General features: G+C 37.9%; 1 protein-coding gene across 4 annotated transcripts in view; it reads left to right on the top strand.

Annotated features, from left to right (window-relative positions):
• NELL2 (neural EGFL like 2) overlaps positions 1 to 24,917 on the top strand; it is a 400,524-nt gene that overhangs the window by 288,016 nt on the left and 87,591 nt on the right. For all 4 annotated transcript variants that reach the window (XM_080811935.1, XM_080811936.1, XM_080811937.1 and 1 more), the window contains exons 15-16: positions 9,317 to 9,439; positions 12,443 to 12,538. In XM_080811935.1, the coding sequence (XP_080668061.1) occupies positions 9,317 to 9,439; positions 12,443 to 12,538 (219 nt within the window). The remainder of the gene's footprint in view (positions 1 to 9,316; positions 9,440 to 12,442; positions 12,539 to 24,917) is intronic.

Here is a 24,917-nt window from a genome sequence, read left to right as displayed (position 1 = left end):
GGCTCCCTGTACCCTTTCGGTCATCACCTGTGCTGGCTCCGCCACTATAGGATCTGCCGTGATCCATATGCCTTTACCTGTTGCACCCGTGTTCTCTCCATGCAGAATGCTTTTCCCCATCTTTCCCCTTTTCCTCTTAAAACCCCTCCCATCTTTCAAGACTCTCCTGTTTGGCCTACTGCCTACATAAAACTTTCCTAGACCTCTCAGTCAATCCTCACCTCTCCCTCTTTAAGCCCCACAAGATCATTATTTATAAAGGTTGTAGCTTTTTAAAACATGGAAGGCAAATCCTGGCCTTGTCACTTCCTAGCTCCATGATGTTGGGCAAGATACGTATTTTCTCTAAGAAAGCTCTGTATTCCCATTTGTAGAGAAGGAATAATAATAGTGCCTCCCAGGAAAGACTTCTGTGAAGACTGAAGGGGATAATGCGTATAAAATACTTAGTACTGGGCTTGATAACATCTAGTAAGTGCCTAATATTAGCTAACGTCATTATTGTTACCCTTACTATTGTTTTCTCTCTTAAAGCGCTAAACGCTTTAGAGAATATATCATAGTCTTCTATTCATATCACCAATCCCGTGATAAATCAAAAGTTTCTTGAGGTCACGAATCCCAGTTCATGCCTCTTTGTGTTCTCCAGAGCATGTGAATCACGTAGAGAAGCTTCATAAATGTGTGGAAAGAAAGAACACAAATCAGCTGCTGACAGTTACAAGAATTTTGTTGCCCTACAATGTGTTTGGATAAAGAGTATTTCATGAAACGCCAGAAAAAGCAAAGCAGGTTTTTTCCTGTAAAATCAGAATTTGGATTACCTTGCAAAATTCTATAAAAATAGAAGGGAAATTTGAGTGTGCTTTGGTTGTTAAGATGCTTGATCAAATAAGGCTGAGGAAGAGAGACTGAGCAAACCAGTGAAAGGACTAGAAGAAAATAAACCAAGCATGTCAGAGGAAAGTAGTCTGAACAAATTCCTAGTTGCCAAACAAAATGAAGAATAACAAGAAGTCAGTATTGAATTGGTGTGGTCAGTGAACGGGAAACTTGAGCAGTGAATACAAAATACTTGGCTGTTAAAAATGCGTTTTAGTGGGTTTGCTGCCAATGTGGGCATTGAATAGGGTTAAAGTATAATTTCTTGTAGTCCCTTTAATAGTGTTAAAATTAGGTTTCTGTTAAAATGACATTGTGGTAGATTTTTCTCAGTAATGTAAAGTGAATAAGGTAATCGTAAGAAACAAAATGAATAGCTTTTGGTAAGTATGATAGCAGGCATTTTTTTCTCCCTTGATGTAACCATTGAGAGTAGTACATTTTAGAAATCAAATGTCCCAAATGCATTTGATTTCAGAAACGATTATGAAAAGAGAAAGCTGTGTGAGACATCTACATTTTCTCACAGAATTGAAATAGAAAAGAAAGGACATTATTTAGCTAATAAAGGCAAAAGAAACTTTCCCACTGAAGTAGATAATAAGATGAGGAAGTAACTGATATTTACCAAGTGACTATTATTTACCAGGGTCTTTACATCCATCACGGAAGTTTACCCTTTACAATAGTTTTCTAATCTAGGTCTTAATCTCTTCATTTTAAACTTAGAAAGACTGGCTTACTTTCTCAAGTAGTTCAATGAGAACTAGGAGAAAATGGCATAAAAATCAAGCTTGTATGTGTAGGGGCTCCTGGGTACCTCTGTCGGTCAAGCATCAGACTTTGGCTCAGGTCATGATCTCTGGGTCCTGGGATCCGCCTGGAGTAGGACTCCACACAGAGTAAGGAGTCTGCTTCTCCCTCTCCTTCTTCCTCTGCCCCCACTCTGGCTCATGAACGCTCGCTCCCACTCTCTCTCTCTCAAATAAATAAAATCTTTTTTTTTTATTTATTTATTTTTTTTATTTGACAGAGAGAGATCACAAGTAGGCAGAGAGGCAGGCAGAGAGAGAGTAGAGGAAGCAGGCTCCCCGCCAAGCAGAGAGAGCCCGATGCGGGACTCGATCCCAGGACGCTGAGATCATGACCTGAGCCAAAGGCAGAGGCCCAACCCTCTGAGCCATCCAGGCACCCCCTCAAATAAATAAAATCTTAAAAAAAAAAAAAAAATCAAGCCTGTCTAGAAAACGTATGTATCGCACTGCCTCCCTGCTATTGCTCGTTAAAATAGTACATAATTTTCTCATTTTTTCCTCCTTTGTCCTTTATGTTTAGTTATGGTCCTAGTACAGAACAGTTGATGGAGGACATTTTAAACCATTCAGTGAATTGTAACAATGCCCCGAGAGTCAGTAGTCATCAGGACATGCATGTTTTGATTGCAGGGTTATGTATTGCTGGTGACAGTGGACACAATGTCTTCATAAACCAGACCTCTAAACATCGAGGGCAAGGAAGGAGGGTGAGGAAACAAAGGAGTTCCAGTACTTTTTGATAGACCCCCCAGACCCTCTACCACTTGTTGAATTGTAATACAGAACATTCTCGAAATTCAGTTTGTGCTCATCTTGAAAACTCTCCATAGAATAATTATTGTGTGACTGTAGTAAGGAGCTCTGGACGAGCCCAAAGAGTTGTTTAGTTGGATAAATAGAAATGGCTTGTTTCATCTGAGGACGGACAGTGTTGCCATTCTTTTTTTTTTTTTTTTTAAGAATTATTTATATATTTGAGAGACAGAAAGCAGGAGCAGAGGGAGAGGGAGAAGCAGTCTTCCCACTGAGCAGGGATCCCGATGCGGGGCTGGATCCCAGGACCCTGGGATCATGACCTGAGCCGGAGGCAGACGCTTAAGTGACTGAGCCACCTAGGTGCCCCTTGCCATTCTTTTCAGAGTAAAGTAAGAGATCTCAGTATTGCAGACCCATGGCCTATCTTGTTCTGATGTCCTTCACCAGCTGGTATGGGTAACTATATACTTACTTTGGTGGGAATAGGTATGAATGAAACTCATGGGTGAGTTTCCACAACCTTATTGATATCTTACGGCCAGCAATCCAATCTCCAGAAATATAAGAGGAAAATGACTAAGCGGTTCTACATTTTTGAGATAAATCATCCTTCTAAACAAATAGTTTGATAGTTTTATTTAACAGCTCCTCAAGAATAATTTACACTTCTGCCGGCTTTCTAGTTCCAAGATTTATTCAGGCTTAAGCCTGAGGGAACTTCTTCCAGGATTCTAATAAGCAGATAATAGTTAAGACCTGAGGTAGGTTGTCACTACATTTACAGCCATATCCGGCCACATTCAAAGAGAGAATTTACTCGTTGTAAATTTATATTCCAGTAGACACTTGGGGCAGGGAAAGTGAAGAAGCTTTCTTTGTGGCACTTACACCTATATGTTAATGATAGCTGCTGTTTTCCCAACATTTCTGGATTTGGGCAGGAGAGTAGAAGATGCAGCATAGACAATATAATTATTGTGACTGAAAAGAAATCCCTCAGAGGAAAAGAAAGATTCTCCGAGGATAGTGAAGGTATATTATAACCTGTTACCTGAAGAGCAGAACCTAGAGTAGAAAGGCGGCAGAGAATCTAGTGTACCGCTGGGGGTTGTGGAGCAGAATTAACCAGAAGCGGTGGGCTTTGTTATCAGGACCTGGCCAGGTGTCAGAAGAGAGGACCCTTAGATACTGGAGGTGTCTGTTTGCAAACTGCATTAATGTTGATCTTCCAGAGATTTTTCAGTTGGGGGAATGGGTGCTTGAGTCTAAGTTCTCTGAGCTGGTCACTTTGTTTTACAAACATTTGTATTTGACTGTATTGGTATCTTCTTTTTCTTTTAAAAACTCTCAGTCTTGTGAAAATATAGATTTTAGTATGAACAGAAAGTACTTCAGTGCTTTTAATTGTGCGCCTAAAGTCCTAAGAATACTAGATAATAGGGGCGCCTTGGGTGGCTCAGTCGGTTAAGCATCTGCCTTCAGCTTAGGTCATGATCTCAGGGTTTTGAGATCGAGTTCCACATCCAGCTCCCTGCTCACCCTGCTCAGTGGGAATGCTGCTTCTCCTACTCCTTCTGCTGCTCCCCTTGCTTGTGCTCTCTCTGTGTCAAATACATTTAAAAAATCTTAAAAAAGAACACTAGATAATACAAAAGAGAGGGAACTTCCTAATTGTGAAACAATGGAGGACTCCACATATGACAAGAAGACATTAAATGACTGTAAGCATTAAAACCCAAAACCTTTGGGCAATTACGAAGAAAAACACTGGGATTAAAAAAATAGATTGGGGGAAAAACAAACATTAAATATGTCAGACAAATCGACTGCCTGCAATCAATAACCTAGGTTTTGGAGTCAGATGTGATTCACAGCTCTACTGCTCACTAGCTGTGTGATCTCAGGCAAGCTACTTGACCTCTCTCCAAGCCTAGTTTAATTTTTTTTTTTGCAAATAATGATAATATTTCCCAATTAATATGAGAATTAAATGAGATCGTGTGTATTATAAAGCATGCAGTAAGTAGTAAACACTGATTACAGCTACGGTTATTACAAATCATTCGGGGTCATTCACATGTCTATAAGAGACTCAGTCAAGATTCCAAAAAGAAAAAAAAGAAGCAAAAGTACATGAATGCTGTTTCATTTTGGAACCTGTACTTTCCCAACACATGTAACAGTGTCCACATCAAATGCTCCATTCTCCATGAAGTCATTCTTGAATTCCTATCTGACCCAACAGAAATTATTTCTCCCCCTTTTGATCTCTACAGCTCTCTGTAAACAGAGGTTTCTTCTTTACTTCATTATTTCTCATTACAAAGCCACGTTTTAAAGGCATTTGTGTTTTTGTCTTATCTCCCCAACTAAACTGTAAGCTTTTTGAGGGAGCTACCATTTATAATCACAACTTTTATAATCACATTTTTAATCCCAAGAAAATTCGAATACACAGTAGACCTTGAAGAAAATTGTATGTAATTGAACTGAAGTGTAGATATATTTAAATTATTTTTCACTCCTATTTTCTGTAGTATTTACATTTTGTATCAGTGAAATTCTTGATAGAACATTTGCTATGTGTGTTGTATGTCTGTGTTGAAATCATAGTAAGAAAAGCTATGTGAATTTTAATGTGGCCGTTTTGTCTCTAGATAGAACCTTCATTCTGGAAACAGCTCAATATGAATACCAAATTTCAAGCTCAATTTAAGTTCAACTGTATGTAACTATGACCAATGACCTGTTAGGTATAGAGTCTTAAACTGATTTTAGAGACATTAAGCTACTCAGGTTAGGAGTTCATCAGTGAAACTGAAGTATTATTGTTCTTTGTGACATTTGCATTTAGATAAATCCAAGTATATATATTATCACTTTTTTTTTCTGTAGAGGAATTTGAATGTATTGACCCTTGTCACTAGTATGAAATCAGTTTTACAGAGTACGTAAAGATGCGTAGCAAATTATGGCACAAAGGACAGATCTTTGCCAGCTAGCACTATAAGATGATTGAGTCTACATATAATGTATTGTGATGATTGACAACTATATTACTTTTGTTTAGTACTGTTGAGTGATGTTTTCTTCCTGCATGTTTATTTTTTCCATTTTATTTAAATTTAAAATTTATAGATACAACATGTGATCAGTTTTGATTAAAATAACCATATGCAATTCTTTTTAATGAAGAACATTTAGAGAGAGGCATATTTGGTTACAATCTCAGCTTTTATCTGGACTGTCATGTCACATGAACAATGAAAATTTTAACTGAGAATGTGAAAATAGCATTGAGTCTTAGGAACTGGATATTGTGAACATCAGATCTGAAATGTCTGCTTTTCAGTATATATGAAATAACAGTTGAAATTCATTTACTACTGCATCCTGCCATGCTCTTCTCAAACACTGCAACATAATATTGATTTAATCTTATCTTAATATTTCCCTCCTTATTTTATTTAATTTAACTTATTGTATGTTACAAATGTTAGAGGGAGTATTAAAAAAGGAGAGGCTGACTGGTGGGTTGCTGGTGGAGTCCTTAGGGATATGTGAGTCAGGGAAAGGCTAAGAAGTTGACATTTGACCAAAACTGAACATAGAGCAGCAATAATTATCTATTTATTGAGATGACCTTATAGAATAGAATATTTGCTCCTTGCCTCATTCATATTCTGTTTTGTGGAGGGCTATCAAATTAAAGTTAATTCATTTTTTTAAAAAGATTTTATTTATTTATTTGAGAGAGACAGACAGAGCACAAGCTGTGCAGGGTAGGGTGGGCTGCAGAGGGAGAAACAGACTCTCCAGTGAGCAGGGAACCTGACATGGGACTCGATCCCAGGACCTTGAGATCAGGACCTGAGCTTAACCCACTGAGCAGACACTTAACCCACTGAGCCACCCAGGCACCTTGAGACATAGGCATTTTTAAAGACTTCCTCAGGTCACAGTTTACTGTTAGTCAATGGTTTTAAGTATAACCAACTTTTAAGTAGTGTGAAAAATTTTAAAGTGAGAATGTAAAGGAATTAATATTTTCTGTTTTCGAGGTATGTCTTGCTACCTTAATTAATTTTTTAAATACCCCAAACAAAATACCACCACAGTAAAATTAGTTTAGAAAAACATTTTCAGTAGCCTTCTATTTGGCATCTTGTCTACAACTAAACGAATTAGGATTGGTTTGAGTTGTAACAGCAAAGGAAGTATCCTGTAGTTTTCTTCCTTTGGTCATTTATTCTTTTAATTATTTATTTAAGAAACATTCTTTGAATGCTGAAATAAAATACAAATAAAAATACAAAATTCTTGGGGTGCCTGGGTGGTTCAGTGGGTTAGGGTTCCATGATCTCAGGGTCCTGGGATCGAGCCCCGCATCGGGCTCTCTGCTCAGCAGGGAGCCTGCTTCCCCCTTTCTCTCTGTCTGCCTCTCTGCCTACTTGTGATCTCTGTCTTCTCTCTCTCTGTCAAATAAATAAATAAAATCTTTTTAAAAAAAATACACAATTCTTGTCCAAAAGTTAATGGTTCCTCATAGGGCACGAAGATGGAGAATCAAGGTGAAATAGACATTTCTAATAAAATACAATAACAGAGCCTTATATATGGTGGTAGGGAAAAGAGCCAGCAGTCCCTAACTCTGCAGGAGGGGGCAATAAAGGTATTTGCACATAAAACAAGACTTTTCAGTGTGATCTTTAGAAGTGGTAAGGGTTTGCCAGGAGAGTACCCGGAGCAGGCACCCCAGGCACAGGGAGCAGTAAGGTGTGTGCGGGTGTATTTCAAAACCTGAAAACTTTCTTTAGCCTCGAATTGCTCGGGAGCATGCTTACTCATTTCAGTGACCTCGAAAGTAAATGACAACAGGGGTAACCAGATCCCAGGTTGTGTAATTAATTAAAGTGTGTGGGAATCATCATACCGGGGGCTAAGCTGCCTCCTGTTAGGCCCCTCCTCTACCCAGTGAGTTCCATCTAATTAAGAAGACAACCAAGGCAGGGATGAAAACAGCATCAAATCAATCAGCAGCTGTCTTTAAAGAGCCAACGGCTGTCCATATAGAGATTTATAGATTAACTGCAGCAGTTTGAATTGCACTGGGAAGAAAATTGGCAGCAGGTGCAAACTTCAGAGTCTAGATTTATTTTGCTTCAGGCAGCCGGACGCAGAGGTAGGTAGACTGCCCATTCCTGGCCCTCTGAAATTTGGTAGTGGTCCAAAGGTAGCCCCTGTCCGGAGACCTGTCTACAATCCAGGTACTTTCGAAGCTATCGTCGATGGGCATGAATTTATTTAAAAAAAAAAAAAAAACTATGAAAGTTTCTGATACTAGATAATAAAGGTAGAATTTTCTACAATTTGGGGATATTCAGCCAGGGATTTGGAGAATAAGATACCTATTTGTGCAATTCTAAAACCTTAATGATTGAGAGCTCTCTTTCCTCTGAAAGACTATTGGGAATAATATCTAAGAATTTTATTACAGGGCTATAGTTCAAACTATTATAACTTTGCACTTATATATAACACAGGGCATAAAATGTTAATCTTTACTTGAAAAAAATATAGCATTGTATTTTTGCATTTTTGCATTGAAATAAGTGATTTTAGTCTAATCTTGACATGCCCGAAGCAATTTTTTTTCAAGTTATAAATATATTATTATTAAAATGTATTGTCTGGGGTAATGCATATATTGTCTAGAATATAGTGAGTTCGAAAATGAAAAGCAAGTATTTCTTTCTGCTTTGATGATTTATAGCCTAGCGAATTAATAGCTCAATTAATTTAAGTGTATTAAAATATATTTTTAATTTTAGGCCTAAGTAGTGTTTATGTAAGAGACTAAGTGATTTTGCTGAACTAGTTTGTATACATTTCCTCACTCATGTTTCATTTCCTACTCATCTTGATTTTGATGTCAGATCTGTTTCCTTTCTCATATTCACTGTATTTATTCCACATATTTACATTTTTGCTGAACACGGAGCTAGAATTCTGATGTTACCTAATGCTCCTGTGAACTTGGACAGGCGACTTAAGCACTCTGAGCCACTATTGACTCATTTTTTAAATGGTTATAATGATATTGGTTCTGCCTCTCTCACAGGGTGCTGGGACAGTCAGATGATTCAGTGCTTTCTAAAGTGTCAAGTTGCCCACAGTGAAAGGAAGTATCACATTGATTGTGTTTTTTAAAGTTTGGATTTGCACATTTCATAAAAGCAAGTTGTCTTCTTTAACAGAACTCTGACACTTTATTTGCAGAAGGAGAGAGCTTCCTGCGGAGGTCAGATAACTCCCCCAGTAGTTAGCGTGTTTGTCTTTATGTCTGGAAGTGTGGGTCCGGCTGACAACTGCACCCTACTAACTCCCAGAGCTTCAGGTCTGTTTTCCTGCAGACCGGGATTCATGAAGCAATACAATTTCACATCCTTTCCTAGCACCCTTTTCATGCTATGCGATGAAGAGTTAGGTAGCAGATTTATTTCATGAGAGTAACTCCCCCAAATGTCAGCCACAGAGACTGTATACAGCAGCTCAGCACCTCAGCGATCCACTTCTGAGAATGATCCAAACTCTTGCCTCTTGTCTTCTTCCATTCCTTCCTCCTCTCGGTGGACCTTCTGTCCAAATCCTTTTGCATTCAAGGTTTGTGGCTGCATAAACTATGTGTGTATTTCAAGAGGAGTATGCGATGCTTCAAAATATGAGCTCTTCCTTAATGTATACTTTGTGGAAATCTCTGTTTGAAAGAAATACCATGCAATAACCGAGATTCAGGGACAGTTTAAAATGCCATCTCTTTGAAAATCTATCTTTGAGTAACAAAATTGTATTTCTCATTCCAGAACATGATGAGTGTATCACAAATCAGCACAACTGTGACGAAAATGCTTTATGCTTCAATACTGTTGGAGGTCACAACTGTGTTTGCAAGCCAGGCTATACAGGGAATGGAACCACGTGCAAAGGTAAAAGATCTAAATGCCAATGGCTGGGACATTAAGGATAATGCAGTCCATCTTCACCTCCCTCCCCTCTTCTCATCACCGTCATCTCCCTTCTGAGTACTTCCCATCTCCCAGTCTTCCTCCTGGGTTATGTCAGTGTTAACATGGCCAAACTGTTCAACGATGTTGATGTAGCATTCCTTGACCTCCACCACAGTTGTTTCCATCTCTGTTCTTGTCCAGCAGACCACACCCATAATCACACCTGGACACTTTTTTTTTTAAAGATTTTATTTATTTATTTGACAGAGATCACAAGTAGGCAGAGAGGCACGCAGAGAGAGAGGGGGAAGCAGGCTCCCTGCTCAGCAGAGAGCCCGATGTGGGTCTCGATCCCAGGACCCTGGGATCATGACCTGAGCTGAAGGCAGAGGCTTTAACCCACTGAGCCACCCAGGCGCCCCACACCTGGACACTTTCGTATAGAACTGTTCCACCCTCGAAATCTCAAATGTCAACTTTTTATTGTTTTACCCCAAGTCCTTCTGCTTCCAGTTGGCCCATTCTGTTCTTTCCATGACTCTTGCTCTTCAGTCGTGCAGGTACATACAATTAACAGCATCACATCAGCTATAGAAGTAGCTGCATTTCTCTGATCCTCCCTTTTCTTCCAGGTTGCCAGTGTCCTCCCAGGTTCAAATACTTGTGTGTGAATCCAAATGTGACAGCTGTGTTTTTTTTTGGTTTTTTTTTTTTTTTCTTTTTGACAGTATAGTCAGCCCATTTGTTCTACCACCAAAGTCCCCCGTGAAATATCTCTACTGGGGGTCGTCTGACAGTGTTTCTTCTCTCCTCTCTTTGAGCTATTGAGTACTACTTAACTGAAAATATGGGGTCTCTTCTTGTTGTGGTTTCCCATTTTTGCTGCTTTGTTAAGACCAATCAATAACTCTTTTAAAAGTCCTATGACGCCCAGATGTTCCTTTCCATCGGTGGATGTTCCAGCTAGAGTAAACTGCCATCCCCTAATTTACTCTTTCACCAGTGCCCTCTGTTGCCTCATCAGGTAGGCTTGAGCTTACCTACTACTTCACAAGGGGCATGGAGTTTCTATTTTAGAAACTCCACAAACTCCTATAGGCTAAAATCCATATTCCTTATTAGGCCATATAGATTTTTTTATGATTTGTATAAAAACTACCCACTTCTCAAATACATGTGCCCATTAGCCTGGAGTTGACTAAAATTATAATCTGCTATGACACTGTATATATGGAAGGTCGAAATAACTAGGGATGGCCCATGAGCAAGGGTCTTATGACCTAGTCTACAGTAATACAGTGGAGGTAGATAGCGATGGGCCAGAGGATTCTTCCGCTTTGTAAAAATCTATGCGGATCTTTAATTTAGAGCAATGTGAACAGGCCTACTCACTTTGAGGTCTAAATCCCAAAAGATTTTGCCAGAGAAACTAGATAGATCCTGAGAAAAGCCAGATGTTTAAAGCCCATTCATAGTGTAACTGAACGCCTAGGACTACCTCAAAGCACCCAGATATACTGAAAATTGACAGAGGAGAGGGGTTAAGATTTCATTCGGGAGCCCAGCTTCTCACTCTTATTTCTCTTTCACTCTGACTCCTAATTAAATGTGAAGAATAAAGCTTATAGCATAAAGAACTCTGGCAGATGCAGACAGGTAATTCTTAGCTTTGAAGGAAGGAGAACTTCCATGGATCCAAAATTTCTGCTAGAAGTTGAGCCTCTAAGTTGCCTGAATAAAGACTCTCCAGTTCATGTGTGTATTCCTGCTGGGAGTGTCAAAACCTGAGCGATAAGTAGTGTAGATGTAGGATCTGAATCATTGAGTCCTGTGCTGTGTCCTTGCACAGGATTTCAAGGAAGACACACACATGGTTTAGCAGATGGACCCTTTATTATTTATGAGGTTAACATTCTCAATCTCTTTGCAAATCCTTGGTGACTAGGTACTCTTTTTGTCTGGGATGAAGACAGATTGGGACCCACAACCAAAGAAGCCAAATGTCCTCTTTGTGCCCCCTTCCTTTAACTCAGCACCAGAATCCCAGATGTCTCCATTTCACCACTCTGAGAAAGTACATCCTAACTAATGAGAGGAAGCACATGCCAGAAAACTAGAGAAAAAGCTTTTACCCCAATGCCTGGAATAAGCTGATCTAATTCATCCATTACAGACCTTGCCAGGCTGAAGGAATGGCTTTAGAGCCTTATAGAACCAAAGAACAAGCTAAAGTGGAAACAGAAGCATCTAAGGGTGCTCAGGGTCACCCATCTTATTTTTCTCACCTTCTCTGAATTGGGCAACACTTCAAAAGGGCACCCTTGCAATGCCTCAGATCTTGGTTCCTTTTCCTACCCATAGACGAATTCCCCTCACTCACAAACCGACTCTAATACAGTGGACTTTGTAATACCTCGGTCCTTGATTCTGGATCCTGACCTGTCCTCAGCAGAGGAATGCAAGGCTCTTTTCACTACAGCCAGTTTTTGCCATTGACCGGTTCATCACAGGGACTGATTTAGAACTTTGTGAAAGATGGGGCATTTCTCTAATCTCTGGCACATGGGCCAATGTGTAGAATGATCAGAGACTCATAGGAGTCAATCATTTTCTATTTCCTTACCGAGTCTTTAGATGGTATAGGATAGTTTCCGTTTTTTCATTTCAAGCTAGACTGTTACAGTGAGATGCAACTCTAATTCTCATGTACTTCCTGTTGTGTGAAGTTACTGTTTTTTGCTAAAAGAAAGTTTAGTGTTTTATTTTACAGGTGAAATATTTCTTTAATGTTGAAAAGAGTACTGCTTTATAAATTGGGTTGAAGTTTCTTACCTGCATGGAACGTCTTAGAGGAATTTGAAATTATGATAACATATATAATGTGATGTCCACATCCCAAGGGAATAAAGAAAAGCTGGGTTTGGAGTAACTTGGACTACTTTCTTCTAAAATGCTAACATCATGTATCTGAATTATTTTTAGCATTTTGCAAAGACGGCTGTAGGAACGGAGGAGCTTGTATTGCCGCTAATGTGTGTGCCTGCCCGCAAGGCTTCACTGGGCCCAGCTGTGAAACGGGTAAGAATATCATTCCATCTTCTAGAAAATGAATTTTTACGCCTATGTATAAAGTAATCCATGAGGAAAATAATGTTTCAACTTTTAAGTGGGTCTCAAAGCATGGCACTATTAATAAGGGAGTGTTGAGAGGGAGGAGGTGGGACGTTTCAGTGATGCACGCATATTCACTGGGCATTTCCCCAAAGTCATTCTATGGAGGTTTTGCAGCTTGTAACTAGGAGAATATTGAACTTTTTTAGAAAGATAAGTGGGGTTGGCCAGGATTTTGTGACTTCATAATTCGTTTTACTCTTTTGGAGCCTATTTTTCCCGGAATCTGTATGACTATATTAAAGCATAGATTTCAAGTTTATGGCCAGCTCACTTTCTAGGACACACTACTTCCTGTCTCCACATTTGAGAAATTTATAAATTTTTGCCTGACTCATTTAATATTCATTCATTTTTGTTTATTTACAAAATATTTAAAGTTTTCTACTTTCTGATTATTCCTCATCCAAGTTCATTTTGAATTCACTCTTTCTGATGGATGCTAATACTAGAAACTAATATATACATGTATTATATATTATATAATATGTATAACTGCATAGTCTGTATATATATCTTATGACCCACAGTAAGATATTTTGTCAATTGAAAACACATCGTGAGAACATTGGCTCTTAAACTAAAATCATGTCGATAGTGGTTTTGGTTGCTTTGGGTTAAGTGGATTCTGATAGTAGATGACCTCAGGAAAGCCCATTATTCTCCCTAACAGAAAGCTGCTACTTCAGGGATGGGTGGTTGCCATCTTACATTACTTTCTATAAATCTCTGTGTAATAGATATGCGTGTCCCATCCACTTGCAGAGTAGTCTGGTTTAATAAAAACACTGATGGATAAGAACGTGAGACAGAAAATGTTCTGGACCATTTGGAAAGTAAAAATTTTCCTAAACTGATCCTGTCACTGTGCACAGAAGGATACCCACAGAGGGGTTTGCATCACTAAATTGTTTCTTTCTATACGTACCTCTAAGTGATAATCCTAAAGCTTCAGGGGCAATTGGGTTACAAATGTCTATAATAGAAAATGGATGGTGGCCATCTTTGATATGTAGGACTCTTTCTTAAGGGGATTATTTCCTAAATCAGGAGTTCCAAACTCATTGTGCATGTGACTCACCCACAAGGCTTAACTTGTTAAAAATACAGATTTCTGGTAATTAACTATCATAGGATTTCCTAGGTCACAGTCAGGCACTTCTGGTGCTATGCTTCTGCAATGTTTCTATCCCATGGTCTCCACCAGTACACCCGAACACACCAAGGTGTGTCCTCCTGTATATCCACACGTGTGGTGACCATGTTTCCTGAATACAGTATTTGGTGCTGCTTCTGGTGTAGCGTCTGGATACAGAAGTACTGGCTTTTTTCAGGACATTTCAATGGTGTGTAATTTTGAAGTAAATTTCTTTCCCAGAAAATCTGAGATGAATAATGGCCATGCCTAATTCTGCATATCATTCTTCCACTAGAAAAAAAAATTATGCATGAGATTGTGAAAATCTGGAATGGGGTGAGATTGATTTGAGTAATGTAAAATTTAAAACTAAGGAGTTAAAAATAACCCAACAGAATATTTAACTTTTTCTAATTATCTTTGAACTTTCAGTCTATATGAAGACAATCCCAGGCTTACTCTAAGTAGCTATCTGTGTCAGTCAAGGGCTTTGAGAAGGACAGAACAGATGTGGGTTCAAAATCTAGCCCTATCCTTTACGTGTTATGTGGCCTTGGGGAAGTTATATAACTTCTCAGTGTCCTGTACTATCTATACATCACCTACTCTTCATAAGTCTCTTCCAAGATAGGTATTACCTCCATTTTTAAATAAAAATATTTGGGTTTAGAATGATTAATTTTTTTTCCTAAGGCCATACATTAAACAGCTGAATACAAAGGTCTTTCTGCTCCCAAACCCAGGTTTTTGTTTTTGTTCTTGTTTTTTCATCTATATCAATATTTTTCAAAGTTTCTTGACATTCTAATGGAAGAGGAGGGAAAATGTCTTAACCTAGGCCCATCCTGAAAAGGCCAACCACAAGGGTAAATAAAATTTCTCCAAAAACTCATGTTTTTTCCCAAAAATTCATTCGTTTCTATTCCATAATATATGAAAACATTTAACTTGCTGCCTTTGAGTTAAGTTGGTGCTGTAAGACATGGGATCAGAATTTGTCTCTGTCTTCTAGCATCTCCTGGCCCAAGACTACATTTCACTATTTGAGAAGCAAGGTATTCCTAACTCCTTCCTGAGAAGTTGTAATGACAGTACTTGCCTCAAAGCATCTGTCCCAATTATTCCTCTAGGCCAGATCCTAACCCCTCACCTTCTAGCACCACCACTTTTGTTGATGTAGTTATAAGTAGAAGTTGTGCCCTTTAAAAAATATCTTTGGAGGAGAACCACATGAAATAATATGTTCTCTCATTTATTCAACAAACATTTATTTAGGACCTTTTATATGCTGAGCACTGATCTAGAAACAGGGTATAGCAGTGCACAATACTGAGTTCTTAATCTGCATGGAAATTATGGTCTAGTTGAGTTAGAGGGTCTATAAATAGGAAAATAAATAAATACCTAAAATAGTATCAGGTAATAATAAGAGCTATAAAGAAAACTAAAGCAAATAGTGTAAAATTATTTTTATTAATCTATGACCTTACATATAAGGAGTATTGTTATTATTGGTATTTACTTCATTAATAAAACAACTAACATCAGTTTCTATATCAAGTCCTAAAATCTCAGTGATTAATACAAAAAGCATTTGCTCACTCACATCTCAGTTTGATATGTCAAATGTGGTGGGGGGGTGGGGCATTGGGATTGGGCCTGCTTAAGCCAGGCCTCCCGCTATTGCCATTTGATTAAGTCATGCCCAACACACAGCCTCTATTGCCACAGAGAAGAGGACCACAGAGAAAACATGGAGAATACACCCCCACTGTCACTGCCTCAGACCAGAAATGACGTGCATGTCCTTTCCTCTCACATACAGTTGGTAAGAGCTCACCCCATAGACTTGAGTGGTTTAGAAAATCTAGCTGAACTGAATGTGCAGGAAGATGAAACTGGTTTGTGACCATTATGCCAGTCTTTTGCCATATCTTCTCTCTGCCATTGCTGGTACTATTTAAACAATTCAAACCATTTTCTTTTTCTTTTTTTTTTTTTTTTAAAGATTTTATTTATTTATTTGACAGATAGAGATCACAAGCAGGCAGAGAAGCAGGCAGAGAGAGAGGGGGAAGCAGGCTCCCCGCTGAGCAGAGAGCCTGATGTGGGGCTCGATCCCAGAACTCTGGGATCATGACCTGAGCTGAAGGCAGAGGCTTTAACCCACTGAGCCACCCAGGTGCCCCCAATTCAAACCATTTTCTATATTGTCTCATCTACTCAGATGGAGGAACTGGGTTACTTCCTTTTCAGCTTCTGCCTTCTTCCCTTAACTGGTGGGGATCCTTACTTAACTTGGAATTGCTGAACCTCTACAGGTCTCTGGATGGACTTTGGGAGTCCACGAATTCCATGAATATACATGTGTACGTACACTTTCCTGCAAAAAGAATTCAGAGCTTTTAAAGATGGCATACAGATTCTATAATTTCTAAATAGGTAAAACCACTGGAGAGAGAATCTTCCATGATTCATAAAGTAAACTTCCTGCTCTTTTATTCTGTGGAAGATGATCCAGATGCAAATATCCCATGTCTTCTAGTATATTTCTTTGAGGACCTTAAATCTCAAGACCCCACACTGAACATAACATCTCCACGACCTTTGGCTTATCTCTTCTTCCTCTTCTATTACCAAACCCTGGTTCTTAGTCTGTATTTCAGTGATTGGCCTTATCCACCAAGTTTTGTTGGCCAGTAAAAAATGTGTCACCTCCCTCTTATTTCCTTTTACCTCCCACCAAATCCTTTTGGTTCTGTTTACTAGGGTCCATTTCTTTCCTTTCTGGCTGGACTACAGTAACTCAGGGAGCTCAGGTGTATCTCTCTCCAATCAGTTCTCCACAGAATATCTGAGCACAAGTCTCACCATGTCATTCTGTACTGAAAAAACTTTTAGCATCCCCCACTGACCTCACAGTTCTTGACAGACCTATATGGCCCTTCAATATTTGTCCCCTGCTTCTCTACCCAGCATTCGCCCTCTTGCCCCTCAGTCTCCTCACTTCATTTACAGCGCGAGGCATTGAGTCTCTTGAGGCTGAAGCATGTATCTTGTTCACTTTTGAATCTTTAAGACATTGGTAAATAAATAAACAAATGAGTGGTCAGTTAAATGAGGAGGTAAAAGATGATATGATTGCATCATATTTGGTGAACTTTATTGAACATTAGTTTAAAGAGGCTTTCAGGGTCATCTGGTCCTAAACTTTCATATGGCAGATAAAGTAATTAAGGTACAGAAGGGTAAAGTAACTTATGATAAGGTCTTTTCATTATAGATAGTGATCTACAATTTAGAACTCAGGTCTTCTGATTTCTAGTCCAGTGTTTCTCTTTTTCTTCCTTTCCTCCCTCTTTCCCTCCCTCTCTCCCTTGTTTCCTTCCTTTCTTCCTTCCTTCCTTCCTTCCTTTCTTCCTTCCCTCCTTCCTTCCTTTCTTCCTTTTTTCCCTTCCTTCCTATGCCATGCTATCTGTTCAGGAATTTGTCCTACTATCATCTCTCAAGAGGCCTGTGCTTTTTGTTATGTCCTCCTCTTCAACTGCCAAATAATCTTATTGTCTTTATCAGTGAAGACTGTGGCAGTTTTTCTCTCCCTAGGTAGGGAAAAAGCATCAGGACTGTTAAGATTTTGTAAGTTTAGGAATGGCCTAAATCTTGGACTGCTGGAGCTAGATGCTGCCTGATAGCTGAGAAAGGAGACTAATTCCTGGCCCCAGTGGCCCTCTGTTGAGCCCTTATAATGGAATCACTGAGCATGAAGTAATAGGATTTACTAGTTTCTTGAAAGACAATCTTAATGTTCAAGACATTTACCAACCCTTGTTACTTTATTGAGAAGGGCTCCCCTGAAGCCCCTGTCCCTAATTTATTGAGTCTGTTTCTGCATCATGCGTATCTTGCTGGAGTGGTTGAATCACCTTACCAACCTCACAAAGAGGCTGCTGTGTGTATTTTCTTACTGAGCAAAATTAATTTTTCATGGCCTTCTTTTTTAGCCACTGTGTAAAATCACCCACATGTACAGCATAACTTCATTTTTAATTAAACATCCTAATATTCCATCAGGTGTTTAACTTGGATTTAGCAGGGCGATTATTTCCTGGATAACTCAATAAAATATATTCGAAATCTCTGTGCTGAGGTTTCACAGCTTTCTCATTGCCATACATACTTCTTACCCAATCGCTAACCCTCAGCAAACATGTGTCTGATGACCTCATTAGTATGCAAAGCTGTCTTAGTATACTAAAAGTAAATCTTTCAGTCGTGATTTACAGCACAACTCGAAAAGATGTGACAGTCCCCTATAAGTAACTGCCGACTTAAATCAAATTAAAATGTTTATAACTGGGGAAAAGTTGGTATCGAATGGCAGTGCCAAAAAAGATAGGCTGTAATGTCAAAGCAGAGGAGATCAGACAGTTTGGTGATAAATGGCTTCTTTTTTTTTCTGTGTGTAAAATAATGGGTTTCTTAGCCACAGATCAAAACATGAGATGAGATTTTAATTATTTTTAGTGAGTAGTTAAATGAATATAAATTCAAGTTGCATTCCTAAGTGTTTGTGTAGCTTTTTAATAATATCTGTGGTTTCAAAAAGGTAAAATTAAGTATGAGGCATATATGAATGTTGCTTTACTTCAAAGGTAACTACAAATTGATCGAGGTTGATTGATTTTAAAAAGTCTCCATTATTACTATTCGAGTGTAGGTAGTAAAAATCCTTTATTTCATTTATAGTAACAAAGTTATTTTGTTAGTAGTATGTACAGTTAGCATTTATTATTAATGTCAAATGGTATTATATTTCCTGATATGGTTAAATTAGCACATTTTTCACCATTAAAGGAAGACATTTATTTAATCTCATGATCATGTAGCTTTCCTTTAAAGGCATATTTTTCAGAAGTTTTCATCGTTTCAGAGCATTTTACGTAAGAAGAACAAAACTCAGAAACAAGAGAAAATTCAAAACATTGCTGGCATAGCATACCTTTCTCTTTTTTTACCAAAATGACTCAGAGCAAAATTCCATTACCAAAATATCTATCTTTTTGAGGGAGAAGAGAATTTTAGTAAGACTTTTGAGATAATATAGTTAATAAGGAAAAAAAAAACCTTTAGATTTCTTTGCTTTACCAGTAAGTGTGATCTTTTTTAGTATTATTTTGAATTTATTTTGTTCAAGCTGAACAAATACCAATTTTGTATGTAAAAATTGTTCAATACACTTTATTGTAATAAAGAAAACTCAGGATAAAGGCAGTTCAGCTTCTGATCCTTCAGTATCTATTGAAGTCACTTTTCCAGATTTGAATTTCTCAGGGAAGGGACAAGGCACAGCTGATCATTTGGTGGTTTTTGTAATGTAGGATCCATACTCATGGAGGGATCCATTATTTGCCTAAGGTAGAATCTCCAGTCATACTTCCTGGAGTATGCTTCTGATCTTTAAACTTGGTATTTAATGATAAAAGTGATTAAGTTACATAAGATGAATGAATGTGTCTTAATGAACTTCGGATAAATTGGGGATTTAGGTCTCCATGTGACTTTTTCTTGTTATAAAAATTTTAAAAGAAGAAACCAAAGAACTCTCACAGAAGGCTTTTTGACCATACATTGCATATGAGTTAACTTGGATACTTAAGATACAGCTTCTCTTTATGTAAGTGATCCTTAAACTTTTTAAAAATAGCCCTTTAATTGATTAATAGTATGCCAAACCCTGATCTTCCTTGAAGCATTTAACATAGTGGTCAAGAACATTAAAAATTGGATCGTAGGGGAAGGGCGGGAATAATTAAAGAAGAAAAAACCAGAGAGGGAGACAAACCAAAAGAGACTTAATCTCAGGAAACAAACTGAGGGTTGCTTGGGGGCAGGATAGGGTGGCTGGGTGATGGACATTGGGGAGGGTATATGCTATGGTGAGTGCTTTGAATTCTGTGACTGATGAATCACAGATCTGTACCCCTGAAACAAATAATATGTTATATGTTAACTAAAAAAAAAAAAAAAAAAAGGGCGCCTGGGTGGCTCAGTGAGTTAAAGCCTCTGCCTTTGGCTCAGGTCATGATCCTGGGGTCCTGGGATCGAGCCCCGCATCGGGCTCTCTGCTCATCAGGGAGCCTGCTTCCTCCCTCTCTCTCTGTCAAATAAATGTCAAATAAATCACCTACTTGTGATCTCTCTCTGTCAAATAAATAAATAAAATCTTTTAAAAAAAAAAAAGGAAAATTTTTTTTTTAAATTGAAACCAGAAGGACATCCATCAGCCTGAGTCCTAGCTCTGCTGATGATCACCTGTGTGACCTTTTCTATGTTATTTTGTTTTTCTGTGCCTTAATTTTCATATGTAAGAAGTGAAGGATGATAATAATATCTACCTCATTGTTCTGTTCTAGAAATTAAATGAAATAATGTAAGCAAGGCATCCAGCATCATTCTGGAACATTATAAGTACTCAATAAATGATACCCGATATGGATGTATTATACATTTTAAGTAAAATGTTGGGTACAGAACTGTTTGAAGCTTTGACTCCTTTGAGTTAGCTGGAGATACCCTGAGTTATTACAAAATAAAAGTTAAGAGTAAGAAATGATTCTAGTTTTCTTGATTCATTTATAAATTAACTTTAAGTGTAGCTTTACTATACTTTAATGCTTGAAAATCTTTAATTTAGCCATTTGCACTCTTTACATTTACTTAAAATTGCTTTATTTTAATTCTAATGCAAATTTTAAAAATTAATGTTTTATGAAAATCTAAGTCTTTGTACTGTTCAAAAAGTAGTTAAAAGTTCTTGTGTTAAATCTCAAAGTCATTTTTCCAAGTCTTTCAGGTTAATTGGAAAAAATCTTACTCTTTCCATGTATCAGTCATGTATAATAGATAACAATTCTGATGGGGAAATATTTCAGACTCTTTTATTGTAGGGCCTACCTAATTAACATTGGAAATGAGGACACATCATGGAGTTAATATAAGGAGAAAAAAATAGCTTTCAAGCTGTTAGAGGGCAGGTCTCCAGGAAAAAAAGCCTAGTGGAATTATTTGGGAATTTAGAAAAGTTCTTCACTTTTGCTTTAAAAACATTTATAATTTTTTCAGTGGGTCACCTATGAATATATTATATTGTGTTATACCCCTGAATTCCTAAAATCCATTCCCCCCTTATTTTTTATTACTTAAAATAAACCAAATAAAGTCACTTTTATATTTTTATTTGATATTATTCTAAAATTAATTAACCAAATACTTCATTAATATTTTCAACAAGTAGTATATGCACATAGTATAAAATATAAAAGGGCAAAGAGCATATAAGAAAATGTAAATTTTCTTTGTACGTTTTTTCCCAATCATTGCTTTTTTTTTCTTGCTTAACAATATATCTTAGAACCCATACTGTCATAACATCCTCATTAGACAGCGTGATTCAAATAAGAAAGCCAGTTTTATTAGAGGCTGCTACATTCCGATAGCAGATTTTAATTTGTAACTCTGTGCTTGCCAATAAGAATGCACATCTTGGGGACCAGATCTTTCTCTTCCTTTGGGCACCCCCATCCTTTGGTTGGAAATGTTCTGTAATTTTCTCTTTCATAAATTCCAAAATTTTTTTTACATAGATAAGCTGATGAACTTTTATTTATTACAAGTGATAGCAGGACAGATTTCATATCCTGAAGAGACATGAAAACGTGATAAAGTCATGAACAGCTATCTCATGTTTAGTCTTGTTTAATTCAGAATATATCGAGGATGCAACATTTAATATATACTCAAATTATTTTTGCTTCTTGCATTCTGTTTCTTCCTTCTATGTTTTGTTTCTTTCTTCCTGAGGGACCTACGTTAGTACTCTCTGGGTGGGTCTATTAGTGGCAAACTCTCAGCATTGGTCTGAAATGGGCTTTATGCCATTTTACATATTACATATACCCTATTACATTTAGGTTAGTTAAGTGTCAATTTCTAGATTGTTCTCTCTCTAGAACCACTGTAAAGGCAGTATCCCATCACTTTTCGGGCCTCTGAGGTTTCTGTGTAGAAGTCCACTGTCAGTTCGATTGTAATTCATTTGAAAATCCTTTTTTACTTAATTGCTTTTAAGATCCCCTTTTTCTGGGAGTTTGTGGTTTCAACCTTTCATGCCTGGGGATGAATTTATTTTTATTTATCTTGCCTGGGGATCCTTTAGACTAGTGAATTAAAGGAGGACTCTTTTTCATCCATTGTGGAAAACACACAGTTTTTATCTCCTCAAACATTGTTTCTTTCTCATCCTCTTTATTCATTCCTCCTGGTTTTCCTATTGGATATATGTGGGCTCTTAGCTCTCTATGTTTGGTATTTTCCATCTCTATATCTCTCAGTGCTGTGCCCTTTGCAATTTCTTCATATCTAGCCCCCAGTCTATCAGTTATCTGCTCAGCTTTGTCTAATCCTTTGTTTAGCTGATCCATTGATTTTTTTTTTAAAGTTTAGTTTAATAACTATCTTTTTTGCTTTTAGGTCTATTCTTTTTCAAATTTTTGGTGCCTTTCCTCTTTGCTCTTATTCTTGTGATTTTGATTCCTTCCTTTATGTCCTTAACAGTTTTAAATATGCTCACATTACATTGTCATCTTTATCATTTTGCTCTATTATCTGCAGTGTAAGGGAGTCTAAATCTGCCTTTTATTACACTTGTTAACTATTGCCGCTGTTGCAGTGTTTCCTCGTGTGTTTTGTGCTTTTGATGTCTGCCCTTACCTTCACTGAAGATTTACCTGGGAAACCTGCGGTCTTTTCCCTCCAGAGAAATTTTGCTCTTACTTCTGCCGGTATGGCAGGAATATTACAGTTGACGTTTGGGTTAATTTCTTTGCCAGGTGGTATGCCACACTAATGACATAAATTTGAATCTCATAACTCTGTAAGAGGAACATTTTTTTCTTTCCACCCAAATATCAGCAAAAAGAGAGTGTCTCCTCCTAATCTCTAGTGCTAGTGGTTTTGTTTGTATGTGTGTTTCTACCCTACATTTAAACTGAGGGAGGGCCCCTTCAAGGATCCGGTTTAGTGCTGAAGTCTTAGACCTTGTGTTGGACCACATCTTCTCTGCGGCTACTATGTGAACCATAAAGTCCAGATCTGGTGTTCAGCTTCCTCACGGGCTGGATAGGAATTTCCATTTTATAAATGAGCTAAGTTATGAATTTCCTATAATGTGTTTTTAAGCCCTGTGTTTTGTAGTAGGTTTTCAGGTTATGCAATTCTCAATATTGCTGGGATTGGAAAGAATAAGTTATTTTGTTGATGCCCTCAGGAGAGGGGAATTCTTGTCACTCATAGATCTATAGATAGTGAGGGGAGACACACGGTGGCAGAAGGAAAATGGGGTGGAATGTGGGAAGAAACAATGGTAATAGAACCAAATTTGTGGAATTCACTAGGAATGGAGCTGGGGGTGTGGCTGCTTCTTTCTCTTTGCTAAATTTCTGATGTTCCTGAGAAAAGTCTGTACTTTTTCCTAAAGGGTCTTCATCAATGGTTTCCATTTCATTCTTCATATAAGCTTTCTGGAAGAAGCTGCTGAGCTATAGGTACAATAAACCTATAGCAATCAGCTTTATTTATACATTTATAAGTATATATAAATTTATATATTACACACACACACACACACATAAAAATCAGCTTTATCTGCTGATCGTTAGCTGTTTTTTGGGGTGCCTGGATGGTGCATTTGGTTGAGCATCTGACTCTTGGTTTTGGCGCAAGCTATGATCTCAGGGCCATGAGATGAACCTCGAGTCAGGCTCCATGCTCAGCATGGAGTCTGCTTGGTATTCTCTCTCTCTCCCCCGACTATGCCCCTCCTGCTTGCGCGCTCTCTCTCTCTCTCTCTCTCTCGTAAATAAATAAATAAATCCTTAAAAAATTTTAAAATCTCACTGTTTTTTGAGAGAATACAATATTTTCTAGTAACTTTTTTTAGACTTAAAGGGAAATGTGTACAAAGATAGAGTTAAATAAAAAATCTGGGTGTAGAGTCAAGTCAAGTCAAAGAGGATGAATCTGATTTACAAAAGACATGAATTGGGGAGAGTAGTTAATAGGACAAAAGACAGAACAAAGATTCAAAGTGATTCAGATTTCAGGAACAATGAGATTGAATTAACACTATGACCTGTAACAGACATGTGAAATTACCTCCTGTAGTTGTCCTGCTCTCAGCTCCAGTAAGGCCACACTGTTTCTACCAGTATTTTATTTTTAGATTCTTAATTCTGATCACTTTCATCTTGGGCCTATGTTCATTGTGTCCTTGGCCATAACCTTGTTTTTCTTCTTTTCTTTAGTTGCCTTCCCCACCTCCCCTGTTTCCCCACTCCCTCCCACTGGAGCATAGGTTCTTGAAAGTAGAGGGGAAGCCTACAACTTTGTGTTTCTTATAGGACTTAGCATCACATTTTACATCTAGCGGGCAGGCAATGAATATTAATAAAATATAAGTGCATTCTTGCCTTTGGGTTAAAAAAACAATTACTTGAGATAGAAAACTTTAATAGTGTCATGCTTTTCTTGACTACTGATTCCAAGTTAAGTATGAACCCCAAGTATAATGCACCAGCTCTAAAAGAAAATGCATACTTAGCCTTTGCTCCTGCAGAGTGTACAAACAATACAAGTAATAATCTTCTCCCCGAATTCTATATACTCATTCCACAGTGGAATATTGTGTTCACTTTGGCCAACAGATTTGAAGAGGTTACTGCAAATGGGAGTGTGCTCAAGGAAAAGTTAGCTGGAAGATGAAAGCTCTAGTGGATATAAAAGTATGGTTGAACAAACCTGAGGTGTTTAACCAAGAACTGAAATAAGTAAGAAAACTAAAAGGCAGCATGAAACTACCCTTAAATACAGTAAGGGCTCAACTAGGGTGTGGATTTTGAATTAGACTATTACATGTAGCTCTAGTGTGCAAAACTAGTAAATTTACCAGAACCCTCAAATAAGAAACGTGCTGATCACAAGAACCATATGAAAATGGGGTGCACCAGCCTGCGTGTTCAAGTAGAATCTGGATGACCAAATGTCAGGAATACTGAGGACCCGTAGGACTCGCCCACTGGATCTAGATGGCCT

This window comes from Martes martes (assembly GCF_963455335.1).
Source record: "Martes martes genome assembly, chromosome: 8".
Classification (NCBI taxonomy): Eukaryota; Metazoa; Chordata; class Mammalia; order Carnivora; family Mustelidae; genus Martes; species Martes martes.
This window is presented reverse-complemented; position numbering and strand designations above follow the sequence as displayed.